The following is a 20,409-nucleotide window of genomic DNA, read 5'->3' on the forward strand; positions in this document are numbered from 1 at the left end:
GAATGCTAACCATTTACGCAGTGTAGCTGCAATAGAACAACTTGTAATAAAGTGTTTTCCACATTGCCATGCTATCGACCTCCAAATCCCCTACGAGAAAACACATTCAAGCAAAATATGACAAATATTGTCATCATTAAGATGACAAAAAGGGCACATAGAAGCAAGGATGATTCCCCTTCGCTGCATGAGAGAAGATGTAGGAAGACGATGATGAATGCTCAACCACGAGAACCATTTAGCCCTTGGATGAAACTTAGAAGACCATAGTGCCCTAAAGATTGGTTGAGAAGAGCCCTTAGGACGGATGAAATTCCATGCCTCTTTAATAGAAAACATTCCATTTGCAGAGTGAATCCATATCAAAAGATTAGGTTGGGGTTTTAGGGGGATTGGGGCAACCTCTACTTCCTTCCAAATTCTGATCCATTGATTCTAGGTTCTAAGTGCTTGTCTTGGTGCAGGGGTAGGGAAACACCAGGATTGTGGAGAACCATTTAAGTAGTCTACAACCCTAGGCTTGGCAAAACTTCCCAGGTCGTTACGAATACTATAGCCATATTCTAAAATGGACTTTTCTGATAACCATGGATCTGTCAAAAAATTAATTGTCCTTTCATCCCCAATAATCCATCGAACATTGTGGCGCAAGAGAGATAACCCCATTTGAATGCCCTTTCATGCATAGGAGCAGGACTTCCTATCAACTTCCTAGATTGAACAATTTCTGAAGTACCTATGCCTAAAGAAGCGAGCTATAAGAGAAAACGGCTTAGTCAGAATCCTCCATGCCAATTTCATCATGCATGCATTATTGAACTCAATAATATCACTAATTTCAAGTCCCCCCTCTTCCATTGGCAAACATACATTTTTCCACTTTACCAGGTGAACCCCCTTCTTATGAGCTATACCAGCCCATAGAAAATTTCTTTGAAGCTGCTCTAACATATTGCATAAGAGAGGGATAAAGCCTGCCATGTTCCTATCTTACAAATGAATTTCCCCACGAGATTCTGACAATTATGGTGCTTTAGGTTACCATGGAACAGAGGCATTCCCAAGTATCTTACTGGAAGGGAACCCTCACCAATTCCTTCAAGATCAAATGTTTTGCATTCATGGAAATTCCAAAAAAGAAAGCCTTACTTTTAGTTACATTCAATTTTTGCCGTGTGGTATTTCCAAACATACATAGGATATAATTTATCTATTTTGCAGCAGCTAAAGAAGCTTCATAGAAAATAACTGCATCATCGGCATAAAATATATGCAATACCCCATAGTCACAACCGGAAGGAAAAGCCATAGGAAGAGTACTTTGTAGTACTGCATGATCCAACTGCGTACTCATGAAATCCATTACCAACAAAACAGATACGGAGATTGAGGGTCCCCCAGCTGTAAGCCTCTTTTTCTTTTGAAATATCCCATTGGGGAACCATTATGAAGCACCGAGAATGAAGTAGTAATACAATGATGAATCCAAGAAACAAAAAGATATGGGAAACCCAAAGCACGCAACCTTGCAAGAACAAAATCCCAAAAAACCCAATCAAAGGTACTACTTAGGTTCAATTGCAAACACATCTTACGATTGATTGAGTATTTATGACATAGTGAAACAAGTTCATTAGCCATCAATATGTTATCTGTGATCCCCCTTAAAAAAAGTAGCTTGTTTGGAATCGATCAGAGTATGTAACACCTCCCTTAATCTATTTGAAATAAGTTTGCTAATGATTTTGTAAAGAACATTACACAAACCAATTGGTCTGAAGTCCTTCATAAGACAAGGGGAATTGATTTTTGGGATAAGGCAAATGAATGTGGAATTTATCTGCTTAAGGAATTTACCTTCGTTGAAAAAGTCATGCCATGCCAAAAACAAATCACATCCCAACTGAACTTATAAAATTCCACCGTAAAACCATCTGGGCCAGACGCACTCTCACTCTTCATTCCCCAAATACAGGCTTTTACTTCCGCTATAGACACCGCCTTAATAATGTGAGTTGTTTTGGATATTATTTCTTCTCAATATTTCGAAAGGTGTTTCAAAACAACTATGGTATTTCTCCCTTCTTTTGGCCATTTTTCTAAGTTAAAGGTATTATAACTATTCGGAAGATTTTACTCCCATATTGCCTTGAGACATGACACACTATGGACATGCAAGTGGGAAAGTTCCTCAGCTGATAGGGCTTAAAGGAGAGGGACTTCTGGGCTTTTGGTTGCTTTCAATTTGTGTGTACATGTGTGCACGTGTGACTGGTCCAGTTGAACCAGGCTGTGACTAATGTTTGGGTGGAGGCCAAAGTCCTTTTTTTGGCTAGCCAAACCTTTTCACTGTGGTTAAGCCGTTGGTCCAACCATATAGCATAGTTTAGTAGGAAGTTTGACTTGTCATTGCGTTTAATCCCTCAATGCTCTAGTCTTTGTGCACAAATGCCTTGCCACATGTCATGCTTTTTCCCGTGTATTATCACATTTTCTCCGGATATCCTTTAAGATTTCAATAAGCTAATATAATCTCACATGCAGATAGCAGATAACCTCTTTATAAAAGACCACATTTGAAGCTGAGAATCATTTACACTCTTTTACTGACAACTTCTTAACACTTTTGACTGAGAAAAATGTCTTATGACTGTGGTGAACTGCAAACGTGCATTTTCTTCTTATGACTGTGGTGAACTGCAAACGTGCATTTTCTTCTTAATTTCTTCATCAAGTTTGTTCGCTTTTATATCTAATTAAAACCAAAACCAAGCCAAGTGAGTTTTGAAGGCAAACTCAATATGAAGAGTGTGCTTTTTGAGGGTGTCACTTGGGCATGAAACTTAGAGAAAATTTCACAGTGCTTCAATGGGATTTAGTTGTATCCCAGGGTTATACTTGTGACGACTTGATTTCATCTTGGGATTTCCAAGTCGGAGCTGTTTAATGCCTCAAAGACAATGAGAGCATCTCCTGCCTTTAGTTTTGTTGTTGAAGAAAATGGTTGATTCTGTGTTATAGAAGTTATGAGTTTTCGCCTTCGTTGAAATTTAGTGATCCTTTTGGAAAGTTTCAGCATTTGGCTTTATATCAAACCTAATGTTCACTCTTACAGAGAGGTGTGAGCTTTGTTCTCCAGATCTATGTGGTCTTCTTCTCTGAACTTAGCTCGGTGCTAACGGTTTCACTTTGATTGGAGTTAGGAGTTTCTTATTTTGACCCTGGATGAGGAAATAAAGTAACTTAGACAGCGGTTATGGTATATTGTAAGTGTTTAAGAAACAGCCCAGGCATTTATAGTGAAATTTCTTAAGATTTGGCTTTTGAGGACCCAAAAACCAACATCTGTGTTATGCTCATATTTTATTTGATGTGTTTTTAGTGTTGTTGTTTTCTCTTTGTTCTTCTCTGTCTCGAGTTCTTCTTCTCTTTGCTTTTCTTCATCATTGTTCTTTTCTATTCAAAGCATAAATAGAGTGGCCACTCTCTCTTTTTCGTTTTCCTTTTTTTTTTGAAATATATGAACAAAAGTCTCACTCCTCTTTGTATGTCTATGACTCTCTCTGCCAATTTAACATATAAAAATCTACACATATACAGGTTACCTACATGAAAAATGTGTTTGCACATGGTTGGATTCCCTTGAAAAATGAGGCCACATAATGAATGAGAATTTTGATCATGCAGGTTTGATTAGTCATATGACTTTCATTTTGATAGTTTTGATTTAATCATATAGCCTGTAACACGTAACTCAACTTGTCCTATAAGCAAAACATTCACTTGGATTAGTTGGGCAGGATATGTGGTCTAGAGAATCAAAGGCAATCCCTTCCACTATAAGATCAATAGATCATGTGCCATTAATATAAGTACTTGTAACTATTTGTAGGATTTGTTGAGAATCCATAAGTAAAAAATAATGTTTTACCTAAAAGAATTCTGTCTAATTTGATTTTTCTCAGATCCTTATGGCCACATCTCTTTGTAAATAAATTTCAATATTACGTTTTATGTGGCCATTCATGTTTGTTAGGTGGGTTTTGGAAGAGTTTGCACTTTTTTACAAAAGTGCTCTAAACATATTTCTATGGATTACAACATTGTAATTTTGAAAAGTCATGGTGTCGACGCCTAAAGGTCATCCCTTAAGGTCAAGTATGATGGTCTAGGATTACAATACATGCTATGATATTGTTTGTGCCACAATTTAGATATAAAACTCAGATCTAAAGTAACAATGGATAAATTGTGACTTTCTGATATATATATATATATATATATATATATATAGAGAGAGAGAGAGAGAGAGAGAGAGAGAGAGAGAGAGAGAGAGAGAGAGAGAGAGAGAGAGAGAGAGAGAGAGAGAGAGAGAAAGAGAGAGAATACCTTGGTTTGAGTTCATTTTGATTTCATTTCAATCTATCCTTGAATTCTTATATTGCCCTTGCCCAAATAATGAACCGTAGTAACATTATTATAAAAACGGCTTGCCTAATGCCTAGGCTACTGCTTCGCACTACACATGTCATTTATGTGCCCCCTTAGACCTAGGCTTGACTCTTGGGCACCGCCTTGACCCACTCGAGGCAGGCTTCCTAGGCGGCAGCTTGTGCCTATGCTTGAGATGCCTATCTCGGCCACCTCAGGACTAAGCCATTGTGGTTGTCCTTGTTACCCCTGGCCATAGATGGAAATTGGCCTCGGGCAAGATGTATTTTTGTCTTTTGTTTTTTTCTCTCTTTTTAAGGAGGAAAGGATGGGGTGGGGGTGGTATTCTAACCTCCCAAGCCTATTTTAGTGTTGTCTTCAAGCCAAAAAAGGCATGAGCTGACATATTTAGCCATATGGCATTGGTATTTTGATTTTTCATATGTTATTGCTATTATCTTTTCCTCTTGTGGTTGTTAGTTTAATCTTACATTTACTGATTTATTACAATTGTGAAATTTGATTCAATGAATTTATTGTGTTTCAAGTGAATATTTGTCCACATATATATATACACACAGTTGGGATATAGATATATAGTGCATAAATTATCCGTATATATGCATAAATGCTACATATATAAGCATATATATGGGCTTAGAACATAATTATATGTATGTGTCTAGGGCACTCTGGTTAGGGTCGATAATCCACGAGAATGAAGAGATTGAGAAAGATGTTAACACATAAAATTAGAGCTGGATGGCCAAAGTGGAGATATCCTTTATGAGTTTTATGTGATTGCCACATGCCAATGAAACTTAAGGAGAAGTTCCATAGGACGACTTTAAGATCAGCCATGCTTTATGGGATGGATTGTTGGGAGGTCAAGAAACAACATATTCATAGAATAAGTGTAGCGGAGATGAGGATGTTGAGATGGATGAGTGGCAAGATAAGAAATGATAGAATTTGGATTGAATACATCCGAGGGAACTTAGAGGTGTCTCCAATAGGGATAAAATGAGGGAAAATAGACTTAGATAGGCTGGCTATGTGCAACATCGACCTAGAACAACACCTATTAAGAGGGGCAATCTGGTTCAAGCGGAAGGTTCTAAAAGAGCAAGGGAAACACCAAAAGGACCTGGATGGAAGTAATGAGAAGATATATGGTGACTTATGATTTGACTGAGGATATGGCCCTTGATAGGGCAATATGACAGAACATGATTCGTACAACCGACCCTAAATAGTTATGATAAGGCTTGGATGATGATGATAGGTGTGTGGGGCACCTCAAGACTGTGGCACCCACCTAGTGCCTAGGCAACCAGACCCCTCCGACTGCCTAGATGCCGCCGAGCATTTTTTTTAACATTGCATTGCGTGAAGAATCTCTTATCATGTTGAGGCTTTCACATCATCAAGGACATAGTTGTTGGGATCACGAGCAAGATCAAGATAGTGAAATGCTAGAAGATCGTTGTTTCGTACAATAATATGTTAAGGATCTAAATCCCCAAATGTTTGGATTGAGATCCCAACCTTTTGGGGATCTTGATCCTGACCTTTTGGGATCTTGATCTCAACCTTTTGGGGATCTTGCTTCCAACATTAAAAGGTCTATATAATTTAGGATTATATATCTTTAGAGTAGGGAATTCTTTATTTATAGCCAACAAGCAATGCAACTATGTATTAAAAGTATAATTGTGTTGCTAGCTGGCTATAAATAAAGAAAATCATTAGTTTATTTGTTGTTTTAGTTTTTAAGGTTAGGATCGAGATCCCTAACATTAGGAATTGGGTTCTTTAACCGTGGGGATCGAGATTCAAAAGTTTAAAACTTGCGATCCTTGAGATCCCTTTGCCGGAGCTTCTAAGTGGGATTGCCACCTATTTTGGAAGATCCTTGTAACTATGATCGAGGAAGGACCTCCATGTTGTGATTGATTTATTATCTTAGTGTAAAATCAAAGGGTCCGTCACTTGGTGTGATGGTAAAAAGCTCGGGTAGCCAGCCCAAGGGCGCAGTTCGAGTCCCGAGAGCACCCACTTTGTGCATAAAAACAGCTAAAGGTTAGGACCGTTTTCAGCTCACCCCTCCCGGGGCTTAGGCGGGACCAATACCGGGTTATAGCCCTTTTTATCTTAGTGTAAAATAAGCTTTTAACATTTTCTCAATTCTGTATCGTTGTAGGTTGCATGAGTAGTTGCGGTGTATTAGATATTTGAGAACACAAAAGATACTGGAATTTCGTGTAAATAGAGGTGCTTGAGATCTTTCTTATTCTTTTTCTAGTGGTCTTGTTCTTTTTTTTGTCTTTTTGGTTTTTGAATCTTCTTGGTTAATAAAATATTCTTGGTGTTCTGACTGATTTTATGGTAATGCATAATGAATGAACATGAGTTGCTTTTATTTGCCAACGTTCAACATATAGCTTCAAATACGCACACAAACACTAAATGCATACATGGATACACCTGTGAAACATATAAATTTTGGGGGCTGAGGTTCTCTTTGCAAATTATTCTTAGAGAGGCAAATGTTGAAGCTGACAATGTTTCCTGGGGGAGATTTTCCTTGGATTCCATCCAAGTGATATTGACTATTGTCCTCTGTCCTTTTCTTTAAATTCTGTTTGTTGTTATGTCTTAGTTTTTTTGTATGTCACTATGTAACTTGATGTACACTCTTTAATGTTTTGAGGGCACCACTTAAAGGATATGTTGAGTCAGTAGGATCGAATAAAACTAGAGAACAATGATAAGGAGAGAGAACGTGTAGAGAGAGTCAAAGATTTAGAGATAGAAGAGTTATAGAGATAATGTGGGAGAAGAAGTGAAGGGAGAAAAGGGGGCTGTCACATCAAGCTGACACACACACCCATCTCATTCTTATATATAATAATAAATGATGAATAATTAGAAAAATGTTTTTTAGTATATGAAAAGGGCAATAATGCATGATAGACACCTAACAAAATGACTAAATAGAAAATATATATCATTAGCACTCCCCCTCAAGCTAGAGCATAAATGTCGCCTGGGCCTTGCTTGGAACAAATCTATTGAATTTGATTCTGAACAAGAGCTTCGATGAATATATCTGCTATCTAAACCTTTGACTTCATATATAAAGTAGATATTTTCTTAGTAGATACTGTTTCCCAAATACAATGACAATCCACTTCAATATGCTTTGTTCTCTCACAAAACATTTGGTTGTTGGCCATATAGATGGCAGCTCAATTTTCACAAAATATCTTCATTGGCTCAGCAACTATGAATCCTATCTCTTGCAAAAGGTATTTAGCTGCTTATCTCACACTTAGTGTGAGCCATTGTTCTATAAAATGCTTCTGTATTAGACTGAACTACAACATTTTGTTTCTTACTTTTCCATGTTACCAAATTTACCCCAACAAAAGTACAATGCTTTGTAGTAGATCCTTTGTTTGATGGAAATCCTTCCCAATCAACATTAGAGTAACCCTCAGTTTCGAAATGATAATTTAGCTTATAGTTCGTAGAGCCCCTTTAAGATATCCTGAAATACAATGCATAGCCTCCCAGTGTGGTGTCTTGGTAGAATGTTTGAATTGACTCACTAAACGCATTGCAAATACTATATCTAGCATAGTTGTTGTTCGGTAGGTAAGCCTGCCTACAGGTCTTATGTACCTACCTAGATCTTCAAACAACTCTCCCTGATCATACGTAATTTAGTGCTTGAATCCATAAGAGTATCAACTATCTTAGCTCCCAATATCCCTGTTTCTCAAAACGAATCTATTACACACTTCCTTCGAGACGAACTAATACTGTAATTAGACCTTGCTACTTTGATTTCAAGAGAATATTGTACCTGACCAATTCTTTGAATGTAGGACCATGTGGTCAATCCAAGTATATACAGTTAATATTTCTCTTTTCTTTCTTTTATTCATACCGGCTAGAACACTTTCAGGTGTCCAAAATTACAACTTTAATAATTAAGTATACCTTAATACAATCTAGGATCTTCTCTTTCATACCATTGCAATTTTTTACAATCAAACAAAAATACGATGCATGAAGAATCAAGAAAAATAGAGCCATTAGAATTACCGAATACCTTGCCTTAGGTTACCCCTAAGGACTTTGTACACCCCACACCGGGTCTTCTCCACTAATGGCACACGACATCTTGGTCCTAACCTTGTCTCATAATTCTGGAAGCCTAGGCAAAACGTTTTGCGAGCATGACATGGGATGGAAGCAATCTCATAACACAAAACAATAATGCAAGTACTATCTAGTCTAGGGCGTGCCATCCTCTAGTGGCTTGGGCGTGCCCCTTAGGGTTTACTCTAGGCTCAAAGCAACTCAAAATCCTAACTAGAAGAGAAAAATAAGAGAGAGAGAGAGAGAGAGTGGGGCATACCTGCCAATGCGAGAGACAGAGGCCAATCCAATTTTGCAAGTGTAAAGAATGCACCCTTATTGAGAATATTTATAGAGAGGAGGCTAGGGTTTTGGGGTCTATTGTTTTGCCATCATTATGAGACGTAATATTGACGGTAGATGTTGGAAACTTGTGGGGTGAAGAGATCTTAGCCCTTCATTCCTTAGATCAGCTGTCATGATTAATGGAATGAGCTAAAACCATTATCTCTTAGTTTCCATAACTTTATTCCTATCAAATATTTGTAGAGAAAATACTATATATTTACAATTCTAATTTCAATCAATCTCTACACCTTCCTATTTTAAATCAAACGACCTTATTCCATAAAACTTTCCTTTTATTTTCAAAACAAGTAGGTGACTTCCATCACAAGCCACACACTAAAAAGAAAGAATGGAGTATGTGGAGCATCCCACTTAATGAGCTATGTGGACCCTACACCCCCATGTGATGGGCTCAAATGTGGTGTGCCTAAAGTGCCAATAGGCCCCTACAGCCCAAAAATAATTTTAGATAAAAAAAAAGAATTTTAGAAAGCCAGTTTATCTCTGAATTAAAAAATTCAGAAAATTAATTCTTATTTAAAAATCTTTTTCCACTAAAATAAAATAGTTAGACAGATCTAAAAATTCATTTTAATTATCTAAAATATAGTTAAAACATGAGTAAATATATATAAGAATATTTGATGGGAATTGGATCTAAAGATTAGGAATCTCACAAGTGTATTGAGGACTCCATCGCTTTTAGAAACTGTATTTCACTGTCATCTTCTCAAACTATCCCAACAGTACCCATGACCCACCGCCATTCACAGGGGTTTATGCTTGGACTATGAAAGTCAGCCAATAAATGAAGGAGACACGATTCTAGCCCATAGATTACAGGTTCCTTCCGTAGACTAATTCCAAGTCCCATTCTAGCACAATACTCATGGGTCCTTCCAACACAGTCCAGTGTTGTACGGAGAAATCTCTTCAGCACATGTACACAACACACACCCTCACCTAGAGGACTGGTTCATGGACGACTATCTGTTGTATATGCCATGTGATGGTAATGATGAGGATTTGACCCTTGTCCTCTCTAGCCAACCATCGCACACAGGGGTCACACATAGTCCCCAAGCCAACGACTCTAGGCACAACTTTGACCTCATTAAGGGATGAGCCCACATCGAAGCTTTTATCGGTTGTGTGCAAATGGCCAGGGCTACGGGCTTTTAGACATCAACCTGAGCCATGGTCTGTCAATAATCAGGTGAGTCACGACATCAACGATGCCTCACAGTCGAACTTGGACCATGCCATACAGTCCATTCGGACTACTCTTCCACTGGAGCTATAACATCACAAAATAGGCATAGTTTTACATGCTTTTATAAGGCCTTTAAATGGCCACATAACCCAAACATTCTTTTGTTTAAAAACACTATCGTAATGACCTCTTTAGATATCAATTTGTTCCTAATAGCTACATGTAATAACAATATCGTCAACATAAGCCACTCAGAAAATTATGCTTGATGGTTCCAAATGAATACAAAATGATCCATATGGCTTTGTTGAAACCCATTTGCTATAACAATCGTGGGGTTGCTTCAGGCCATAAATTGCAACTTATACCCTTATCGAGGGTTTAACAATAGGAGCAAAGTTCTCAGAATAATCAATATCAAGGGTTTGTGTATACCTTTTGCTACTAACCTGGCCTTTAACCTCGTAACAGTTCCATCTGGTTAATACTTGACTGCATAAAGCCAACAACATCCTATAGTTTGCTTTATTGCTGCCAAATTAGTAAGCTCACATGCGCCATTTAATTGGAGCTCTGTCATTTTCTCCCCTCCCCTCTTCTACTCTTGATGAGAAAAAGCTTCTTGATAGGACTTAGGTGTAGAAATAGAGGAAAGTGATAAAGCAAAAGTTTGATAGGTAGGAGACAAATTTGTAAATGTAACAAATGAGCAATGGGATGTTGAGTGCAAGGCCGTTAACTTTTACGAATGGCTATTGAAACATCAACACTACTAGACATAGAAGTGGGATAAAAAACTAGGGATGGAGTCGCAGACGAAGATGGAGATTGATTTGCTTGTTGGGTTGGTGGTGGGTGTGCTTCCTTCACACTCCTTGTATATGACTTTTGGGGCTGCTTCTGTGGCACTTTAAAGAGGAAATGCAAACTTTATGAGGCAGGTAAATGATATTATCTAATGGCCCATCAACAGGAATAGGAACAAGAACTAAAGAAGGAGAAGAAGGTATCACTTCATGGTATTGAAGTCTCCCCTTGAGCAGGATAAAATAAATCAGCTTCAAACCTTTGTACCTCATCCGAGTAATATAGAATATTCTAAAAACAAGTGATATTAGTACACACAAATTTCTTTCTCAACCCAGGATGATAGCATTGATAACCTTTCTGGCTACAATAATATCCCATACAGTGTTTCAAAAAGCGCTAGGCGGTGGGAGGGGTCCAGGCCGCCCAGCGCCTAGGCACGTGCCCAAGCGGGCGCCCAGAACCTGGGCGGCCCAGTAGAAATATTCTTTTTTTTGGGTTTCTCTCTCGAAAATAGCCTCTAATGGGTTTTAGGTTTCAAATAAACCTAAAAACCCATAATTTTTCCACTTTAGTATTAAAAAAGTGACCCAAAAATACCCTCAAGGAGCTGCAGTTCTGCCCCTGGTTAGAACGCAAGCCCTTGGTGGCCGCCTAGGCGGGTCCAGGCGGGCGCTTAGGAATATTCGCCTAGGCGGCTGCCCAGGCGTTGGGCGGTCCGCCTTTTGAAACAATGATCCCATAAATACATAATGGATAGCTTGGGGATCTAACTTGTTAGGACTAGAGAAGAAGCTATAAACACACGAGTATCAAAAAATAAAATCGGTGACTTGCCATCCAAAACCGAGGATGGCTTATGATTTATACAATAGACACAACATCTTCCCAAGAAACCTTTGGCATATGCATATTTAACAACGGGGCCCGAGTCACTTTTATTATATGACAACTTTTCCCTTTTGCAGCTCCATTCTTTTGAGGAGTATGTGCACACGATGTTTGATCTGAAATCTCATGCTTAGCCAAATAACTTCGAAATTCTTAGGATAAATATTCTTTACCATTATTTAAATGCAAAATGCACACATTTTTATCAAATTGAACTTGAATTTCTTTGTGGAACAATTGAAAATAGACAAAGCCTCAAATCTTTCTTTTGTTAAATATAACTATGTCATATGAGAAAATCATCTAATATCTATGACCAGATTGACTCTGAGCTCTAGCAGGATCGCAAACATCAAAATGAACAACTGAAAAAGGAGCAGACACCCATTATCAACTCTAAGATGGAAGGACACTCTATGATGGTTTTATAACTCACAAGCTTCACGCTCTTATGTTGACAATGACTCTAAAGATGGAACCAAGGATTTCAAATTATTAAGAGATGGATGACCCAACTGATAATGCCATTGAAGTGAAAAACCGCTCAAATGAAGAGTAACACTAATTAGGTTAGATTCAGATAGTAATGTCCACCAGACTCAAGATCACCACCTATTGTTCTCTGCCTTTAGATCCTGAAAACCACAAAAGACGGATAGATGTTATTGAGTATTAGATTCATTTGGTTAATTTACTAACTGACAATAAATTAAAAGAAAATTTTGGCACATACAGAACAGAGGACAATGAAAGAAATGAAGTAGGATGAACTATTTATTTCCTAGATGCACTAGATAAAAAACCATTATCTAATGTAACATATGTATTGCAAACAAATTTGTCAAGGGAAGAAAACATAGAAGGCTCACCGGTCATGTGATCTAATGCTCCTAAGTCAATGACCCAAGGAGAATGCCTCGAAGACATAAGAAATGCAAAAGTACCTGAGTTTGCAAGAGTAGCAGTGGGTGTGCGAGGATGAGTAATAGGCTGATGATTATTTTTCACAAGTTCATTTTACTCCTGACGTAAGAGCAAAACTGAATCCACCAGTAGAAATAGGAATCTGGCGGTGTTCAGTCGAGCCAACTAATGAACATCATTAACTTAAGATTCATAAGGCTAATCATTACCTGATTAGCCTTAGCAAGTTTACCAAACTTATCTCAATACTTATTAGCTATATGATTTGCATGTTCACAACAAGGATATTTTTTGTTAGCATATCCCGTGCCATGATCTTCACTTTTTAGCTATATGATTTGCATGTTCACAAGAAGGACATATTCTGTTAGCATGGCCTGTGTCACGATCTTCCCCTGAACCATGACCACATCCTCTATTACTATCAATATGTCATTTGCCTCCATCACTTCTACCTACAAATGTACTTAAGGAAGACCCATCATCAACACCAGAGGTGGATGTTGGTCTAGAAATGGTAACATGTTGGAGACAGGAATGCATATTATTAAGAGATGGAAGTTCATTGCTGCCTAAGATCTGTCCCCCATATTATTAAGAGATGGAAGTTCATTGTTGCCTAAGATCTGTCCCCCATTGGACTAATATTCAGGATTTAAGGCTAGATAAACAGTTTGCAACTAAATTTTTTTAACTCCACAGCATTTGACAAAGGCTAATGGTGATTTAATTTTTCTCACGTACCACCCCGGAGTGAGTTGTAGTACTCATTAAGACTTTTTTTATCTCCTGTAACGAGAAAGTATTCTAATAAAGTTGTCAAACTAGAGAGATATTCTTATTCCTATTAGAAGAATACATCTAATGTATAGCCTCCCAAACTCCTTTGGCTGTATGAACTAAAGACGTTCACACTAAGAAAAACACGAATTTGAAGGAAATACTTAATTGAAAATATGAGCATTTTCTAAAATATTTTTTATTGCCAAGGAAATAATTTAATTATTGTACACTACCAAACATTATTTAAAAACATCTGTATTACATAACTAAGGTTGAGAAACTTCTTTCAGCCAAGTTACTCGGCCTTTGACCAAGGCGAGGAACCCGGCCGAGTTATGTACAACCAAAAAAAGGATATCGCATTAGCACTCACTTGGGGTTCCACACTATTCCATAACCAAGTCATGATTTGGCAATTCTCCCTAAGCCATTCTTCATACCTATTGTTTGATTGATTTGACCCATCTGCAGTCAAGAACTTCATCTTACCCTTGGCAGCAAGAAACACTCACAAACTGAGCCCATAGGCACAAATTGGATCCATTTGCTTCACATAAGTAATCGACATTCTAATAATGTCACTGATGCTAGAAATTCCAGGGTTCCTTTTACTAGCCATGAGAGTGAGATGCACACAAAATAGAAGGGAAATACAAAATACTAGAGCGGCTGAGCACACTTTGAAGCGTAGTTGTTGGGTTTGGGAGTGGGAATGGTACCGGGAGCGGGAGTGGGGGATCGTGAAATGCTAGAAGATCTCTATGGTTGGGACGGACGTCCATACAATAATGCACATATTAGGGATTGAGATCCCCAAATGTTAGGGGTTGAGATTCCAACCTTTTAGGCATCTTGATCCCGATTGTTTGGGATCTTGATCGCAACTTTTTGGGGATCTTGTCACCAACCTTAAAATATATATTAAGGTAGGATTACATATACTCTTTAAAATAGGGGTCTCATTATTGATAGCAAGCAAGCGATGTAACTATATTAAAAGTATAGTTATGTTAGTTGGAAAGAAAATCATCAGCTTAGTTGTTATCTTGGTCTTTAAGGTTGGGATCAAGATCTTTAATAGTAGGAATAAGGATGCCTATAAGTGGGGATTGAGATCCCAAAATTTAAAAATTGAGATCTTTGAGAGATCCATTCAAGGAGCGACATAATAGAGATCTTAGAAGGGATCACCTATCAAAGTGGGAGATCCCATTAACTATGCTTGGAAGCACTAAACAATCAATCGAGCCTTATAAATTATAAATGTTAACATACACAATAAGTAGAAGAAATACTTATCATAGATGTATTTGAACATAGATATATGAGTTTGAACCATAGTGCAGACTTCCACAGGCTTCCTATTGCACCAGCCACTCGGATAGTTTTCATGTCTGTTCCTCTTGACTTCTCATGTCCAAGGGGAGAAACATTAGCAACACCAATCCTCAAAGCAAGTGCGGACAAACATATTGGTGTTATGCACAAAAAGGGAAAACTTGCTAGTCGCATAGGCTAGAATTAGGGTTTTCCTTTTCTTTTTATTAGGAAGAAAGAGAAGGTAATAAGTCATATACCTCTGCTACCATGTTAAGAATGTAGAACTAAAAAAAAAGTAGAGGAGAAAGAAAGTCTAGAGAGAAATTTAGAGGGAGAAGAGTTAAGAGAGATAATGTATGAGAGAGAAGTGGAGGGAGAAAAGAGGGGGCTGTCACATTAGGGTTAGATGACCACGTGCCCCTCCTTAAATAGTAAGTGACAGAAACTACCAAAATGTCCTTAAATATATGAAAAGGACAAGAATTCCCCATAGACACAAATAAAAGGACTAAACTGAGAATATACTTGGTGAACAAAATGAAACATATACAATGTTCAAAAATTCGCTTGATCAATTGCCTAGGTGGAAAAATTCAAAAAACGACAAGGCGCTCATGAGGCGAGACAATTAGGTGTCCTGCTTCTAGGCACCCGCCTAGGCAGGCAAGGAGCCGCCTAGGCGCTATAGTCTAGGCGCTTGCCTCATGACAACTTGCAAAAAGGCAGAAAAGTGTCTTGACGAGGGTAAAAAAAAAAAACGGTTTTAGGGGGGTATTTTAAACCCACAACACCAAAACCTTGCCTTTTAGGAAGAGAAAAACTCCCCAAAAACCACTCTTTTGTGATTTATCGAAAGATCGATAAATTTTTTACTTTTTCGATTTCTTCTAGGAAATAGTTCGTAGGTGGATTTGGAGCTTCTAGTTGTTGATTTTGAGGACTTTGGCAACCCAATAGACGAGGTTTGCACCGACATCGATTTGATTTTGATATTTTTAAAGTATTCATATTTGAAAAAGGGTTTTGGTTTGATTTTGCTACAACGTATTAAGTTGTGAATCATTTGTTTTTTATTTTACGTTTTTTTGTTTTACGATAGATTTACATGTTTGGAGGTGAAAGATTGATTTTGTTTTTGTGATCAATTGAATTTTTCCTCATTTGGACGATTAAATTGGGCATATATCATATTCTTTTGAATATTGGATACCTTTTTTGTACAATGTGTCTATTTTGATATTCTATTATTTTGTTTTACTTTATCTTATAAATGATTGATTATGTGTTATCTTAATGAGTTTCATGGGAAAGTGAAACTTATATCTTATATATTCATTGAAGTCTTACTGTTTTAAAACATCTTAATGCTATCATAAATCTTAAATTCTTAATTATTTGATAGCTTAATGAGTTAAGTCTTACTGTATAATTAACATAGTTAAGGGGTGGGGGTTTATTTTTTGTAAGGGCACCCTGTTTCTGGGCGGGCGCCTGGGGGCCTAGGCAGCTAGGCACCCAAAATGCCTAAGCGGGTGCCTGCGCTTTCTTGAACACTGAACATATATCTTGTGTCCCTATTGGTCCTTTTATATATGTGTACGTGCATCAATATATATGATTTATGCAATTAGTTTTGAAACCCACATAACTGGATATGCATAATGTAGTTGGGACATGGTTCTTGGTGTCAGAAATCAAATTTATCTATAACTCTTAATGGCTTTCCCTCTTGATTTATTTGGTGCATGCTACAATTTGGTATAACTCCACACGATCTTATACTACTCATATTATGAACTAGGCTGACTAGGTGCTTTACGGGTTTGTTTATTTTTAATCAAAGTCCTCAAGAACTTATTTTCAATATTCAACTATCTCAAATTGCTTGAATTGCATGTAATTCGCCATTAGGAAAGCTGTTCGCCCTTCGTATTGCGTAATATATTTGATGGTGCAAAACCGGCATCGAAAAGTATAGATCCGAGACCGGTTGTGCAGCGACGACTTGGCTTCCTTGATATCAATCAAGGGAATGAAGAGAAAGGGATTTTCAGCCCTTAACTCTTGCTACTACACCAAGTAGATGGCCTTTGAACTCAAATTACTCTAGGTACACAAGGATGGGAACTCTCTCTCTACATCAAGGAGAAGGAAGTTTTCAATTCCATTATCTAATTATCAACAGAAACTAACTAATTGTTGCAGCAATGTTCCATATGTAAGAGCCTATTCTTTGGACTTGGACAATGACCAAGATGCCCTTAACAAAGTGTGAAAATGACTAGACTAGCCCTTTTCCCTCTTTCCCATACTTTGAGTTTGCTTGCATGCAACCTTCATGCTTCTAAGTTCCCATGCATGAAGCCAAACTCCCAATCATTGAAACTACACATTTTTGACCTTTGGACTCATGAAAACTTTCTCACGATAAATTTCTTGTCTCTATACCAAATTCCCTGAACCTTGACATATCCCAAAATGACCAAACCAACAAAGAGATAATGACAAACTCATCCCAGGGCGAAAAACAAGAGACAATGACAAACACGTCCCGGGGCCAAAACTCCTAGAAATGACAAATACGTCTGGGCGACCAAAAATATCCTAAAATTGGCAAACATGTCCTTGTGACCAAAATCTCCTAAATGCAATATGCATCATCCTCCCCTAGGTTGGAGAAGACTCGACTCCATCTAGTTGCCATCACCATGATATTCGAATAGGTCTTGCACCTGGAAGATTGGGAAGTATTCCACTCTCTTGGCAGGTCTACTTCATAGGCATTGCCATTGATTTTCTTTTTGATTTTACAACAACCAATTTTCTTTGCTTTGAACTTTGCCATAAATACTGATGGGAAATCGCTCCGGCCTGAGATACACCATAACAAGTTCTTTGAACTTTGAACAATTGCAGTTGTCGGTGTCGTTTCACTGCATCTTGATACTTGGCGTAACTTTCACCCAACTTCTTTTGAGCCTTTTCATGTAACTCCTTCATGTAGTCAGCCATATTTGAAGCATCTAGATCAACAAGCTCACGCACAGGTTAAAGTGTTCGATCATGAAAATGCAAAGGTGATATGCCATAGACAACATTAAATGGAGTTATCTCGGTTGACTGTTTGGAGAATTATTTGCTTGCGAACTTAACCGGTGGTAGCACCAAGTTCCATACTTTCAAATTCTCCAACCAAGCTTCTTAACATGTTACTGACAATTCTATTAACCACCTCGGTTTGTCCATCAGTTTGTGGGTAGTATGCATTGCTAAATTGCATTTTGGTTCCCATTCTCTCCCATCTCCTACAAAGTTCTCCAAAAGTGGCTAAGGAACCTTGTGTTTGGGTCAGATGCGATCGTCTTAGGAAGACCGTGCAAGTGCACAATTTCTTTGAAGAAGTGATTGACGGCCATAGTGGCATTTGTGGTTCGCCTACATTGTATGAAATTTGCCATCTTTGAAAACCGATCCTCCGCCATAATCGAATCATGGCCTTGTTGTCCTTGGTAAACTCATTATGAAATCCATCGATAATCAACCCATGGCCTATTTGGAACTGGCACTAGAGTGTTCAAACCTGTATTTTGTGAATGTCCCTTTGCATCTTGGCATTTCATGCGTTGGTTGATAAATCTACACACATCTCTCCTCATAGAGGGCCGATAATATCTTTCCTCCATCAAAGAAAATGTTTTATCCCTCTCGAAATGTCGACCAAGGCCACTCGAATGCAAATTAGTAATGAGATGCTCCCTTAACAAATTGTTAGGGATGCATAAACGAACACCATAAAATAAATAACCATTGGACATAAGGAATTGTTAATAAGAGTTACCACTGTTTGTTCAGCACGTCTCCACTATTTCCTTGAAGTATGGGTTATCTTGTTAGGCTTCTCACACCCTTTCTAAATCCACTACTTCAACTGCTAATGTCCTCACCAAATGGACACGCCAACTAAGAGCATCGGCCACCTTGTTTTTCTCTCCTATTGGTGCCTCATAGTGAATGTGTACTCTTGCAAATAAGTCACCCACTTAGCATGCCTTGCACTCAACTTCGTTTGGCTATTAATGTGCTTGAGTGCGTTATAGTCAGTGTAGAGAACAAACTCTTGATGAATTAAATAATGTCTCTAATAGTGAAGAGCTTGAATGACAGGATAGAACTCAATGTCATAAGTCGAATATTGCCTCTTCACGTCATTGAGTTCTCATGAAAGAATGTAATAGGTCCCTTCTCTTGACTCAAAATTGCTCCAATTCCCAAATGAGAGGCATCACACTCTACCTCTAATGCCTTATTGAAGAAGGCAAAGCAAGCATTAGTGCATGTGTGATCCTTAATCTCCTTAAAAGCCTTTGTAGCTGTGGGAGTCCACTAGTAGCCTTCACCCTTTAATCACTTGGTGATTGGTGTCATGGTGCTAAAATATCAAATGAACTGCCTATAGAATGTGGCAAATCCATGGAAATTTCGCATTTCAGTCACAGTTTCAGGTATTAGGCAATCAACCATAACTTTCTAGGGTTCACCTTAACACTATTCAAAGAAACCACAAAACCCAAAAACACCAAATTTTTTGTCATGAAGCTACACTTCTTGAGGTTAACATACAATTTTACGGCCCTTAAAATAGTAAGCACTTGGCGCAATTAGATTTGCCTTTGGAGTGGTACTATATACCAAGATATTGTCAAAATATGCGCTGCAAACTTGCTATGAAAATCTCACAAAACTTGAGTCATCAAGTGCAATGAAAGTGTTGGGTGCATTGGACAACCCAAATTGCATGACAAGCCACTCTTTGTCATAAAGGCCATCTTCCACTCATCCCCTTCTCAGATTCGAATTTGGTGATACCCATTCCTCAAATCTATTTTCGAGAACATTGAAGAGCCAGCCAACATGTCTAACATTTCATCATGTCTCGAAATTGGAGATACTTAACGATAATTTTGTTTATGGCTCGGCTATTAAACACATGCACCATGTCCCACTGTTCTTAGGTGTGAGCAGTGCCAGGACTGTACATGTGCTCATACTAGGTCGAATCAGTCCCTTAGATCATCAACATCATCATAATAGCCTTTTCCCAATTAATTGGGGTCGGCTATACGAATTCTGGTTTGCCATTCTGGTTCGCCGTTCTATTAAAGTACATACCCTCAGCAAGGCCATTAGTCCCCTTATCTTTTCGGACTACTTCCGACCACATCCTTTTGGGCCTATCCCTTGCCCTTTTTAGTCCTTCCACTTGAACTAACTTGCACCTCTTAACAGGTGTTTTACTTGGTTGGCGCCACACATGGCCAGGCCACCTAAGTGTACGCTCTCTCATCTTATCGCCTATTGGTGCCACACCTAAATTCTTCTGAATGGATTTATTTCGAATTCTATCCCTTCTTGTGTTGCCACTCATCCATCTCAACATTCTCATCTCTGCTACATACTCATTCTATTGGTATATTGTTTTTTTGTCAGCCTAACATTCTGCCCCATAGAGCAAAGTTGCACATCTCCACTTCGGGCATCCAGCT

At 38.2% G+C, this 20,409-nt stretch overlaps 1 protein-coding gene across 4 annotated transcripts in view; it reads left to right on the top strand.

Moving 5' to 3' along the window:
- Positions 1 to 20,409, top strand: part of LOC18423488 (influenza virus NS1A-binding protein) — a 69,136-nt gene that overhangs the window by 1,634 nt on the left and 47,093 nt on the right. Inside the window, exon 2 of one of the 4 annotated variants that reach the window (XM_088874481.1) lies at positions 3,601 to 3,687. The exons of the other annotated variants lie outside the window; for them this stretch is intronic. Coding sequence (XP_088730607.1) covers positions 3,667 to 3,687 — 21 coding nt within the window. The 5' untranslated portion in view covers positions 3,601 to 3,666. The remainder of the gene's footprint in view (positions 1 to 3,600; positions 3,688 to 20,409) is intronic. 4 annotated transcript variants of the gene reach the window in all.

The sequence above is a fragment of the Amborella trichopoda genome, chromosome 8, assembly GCF_054954075.1.
Source record: "Amborella trichopoda isolate Santa Cruz 75 chromosome 8, AtrichopodaSantaCruz75HAP2 v2.0, whole genome shotgun sequence".
In the NCBI taxonomy this organism is placed as follows: Eukaryota; Viridiplantae; Streptophyta; class Magnoliopsida; order Amborellales; family Amborellaceae; genus Amborella; species Amborella trichopoda.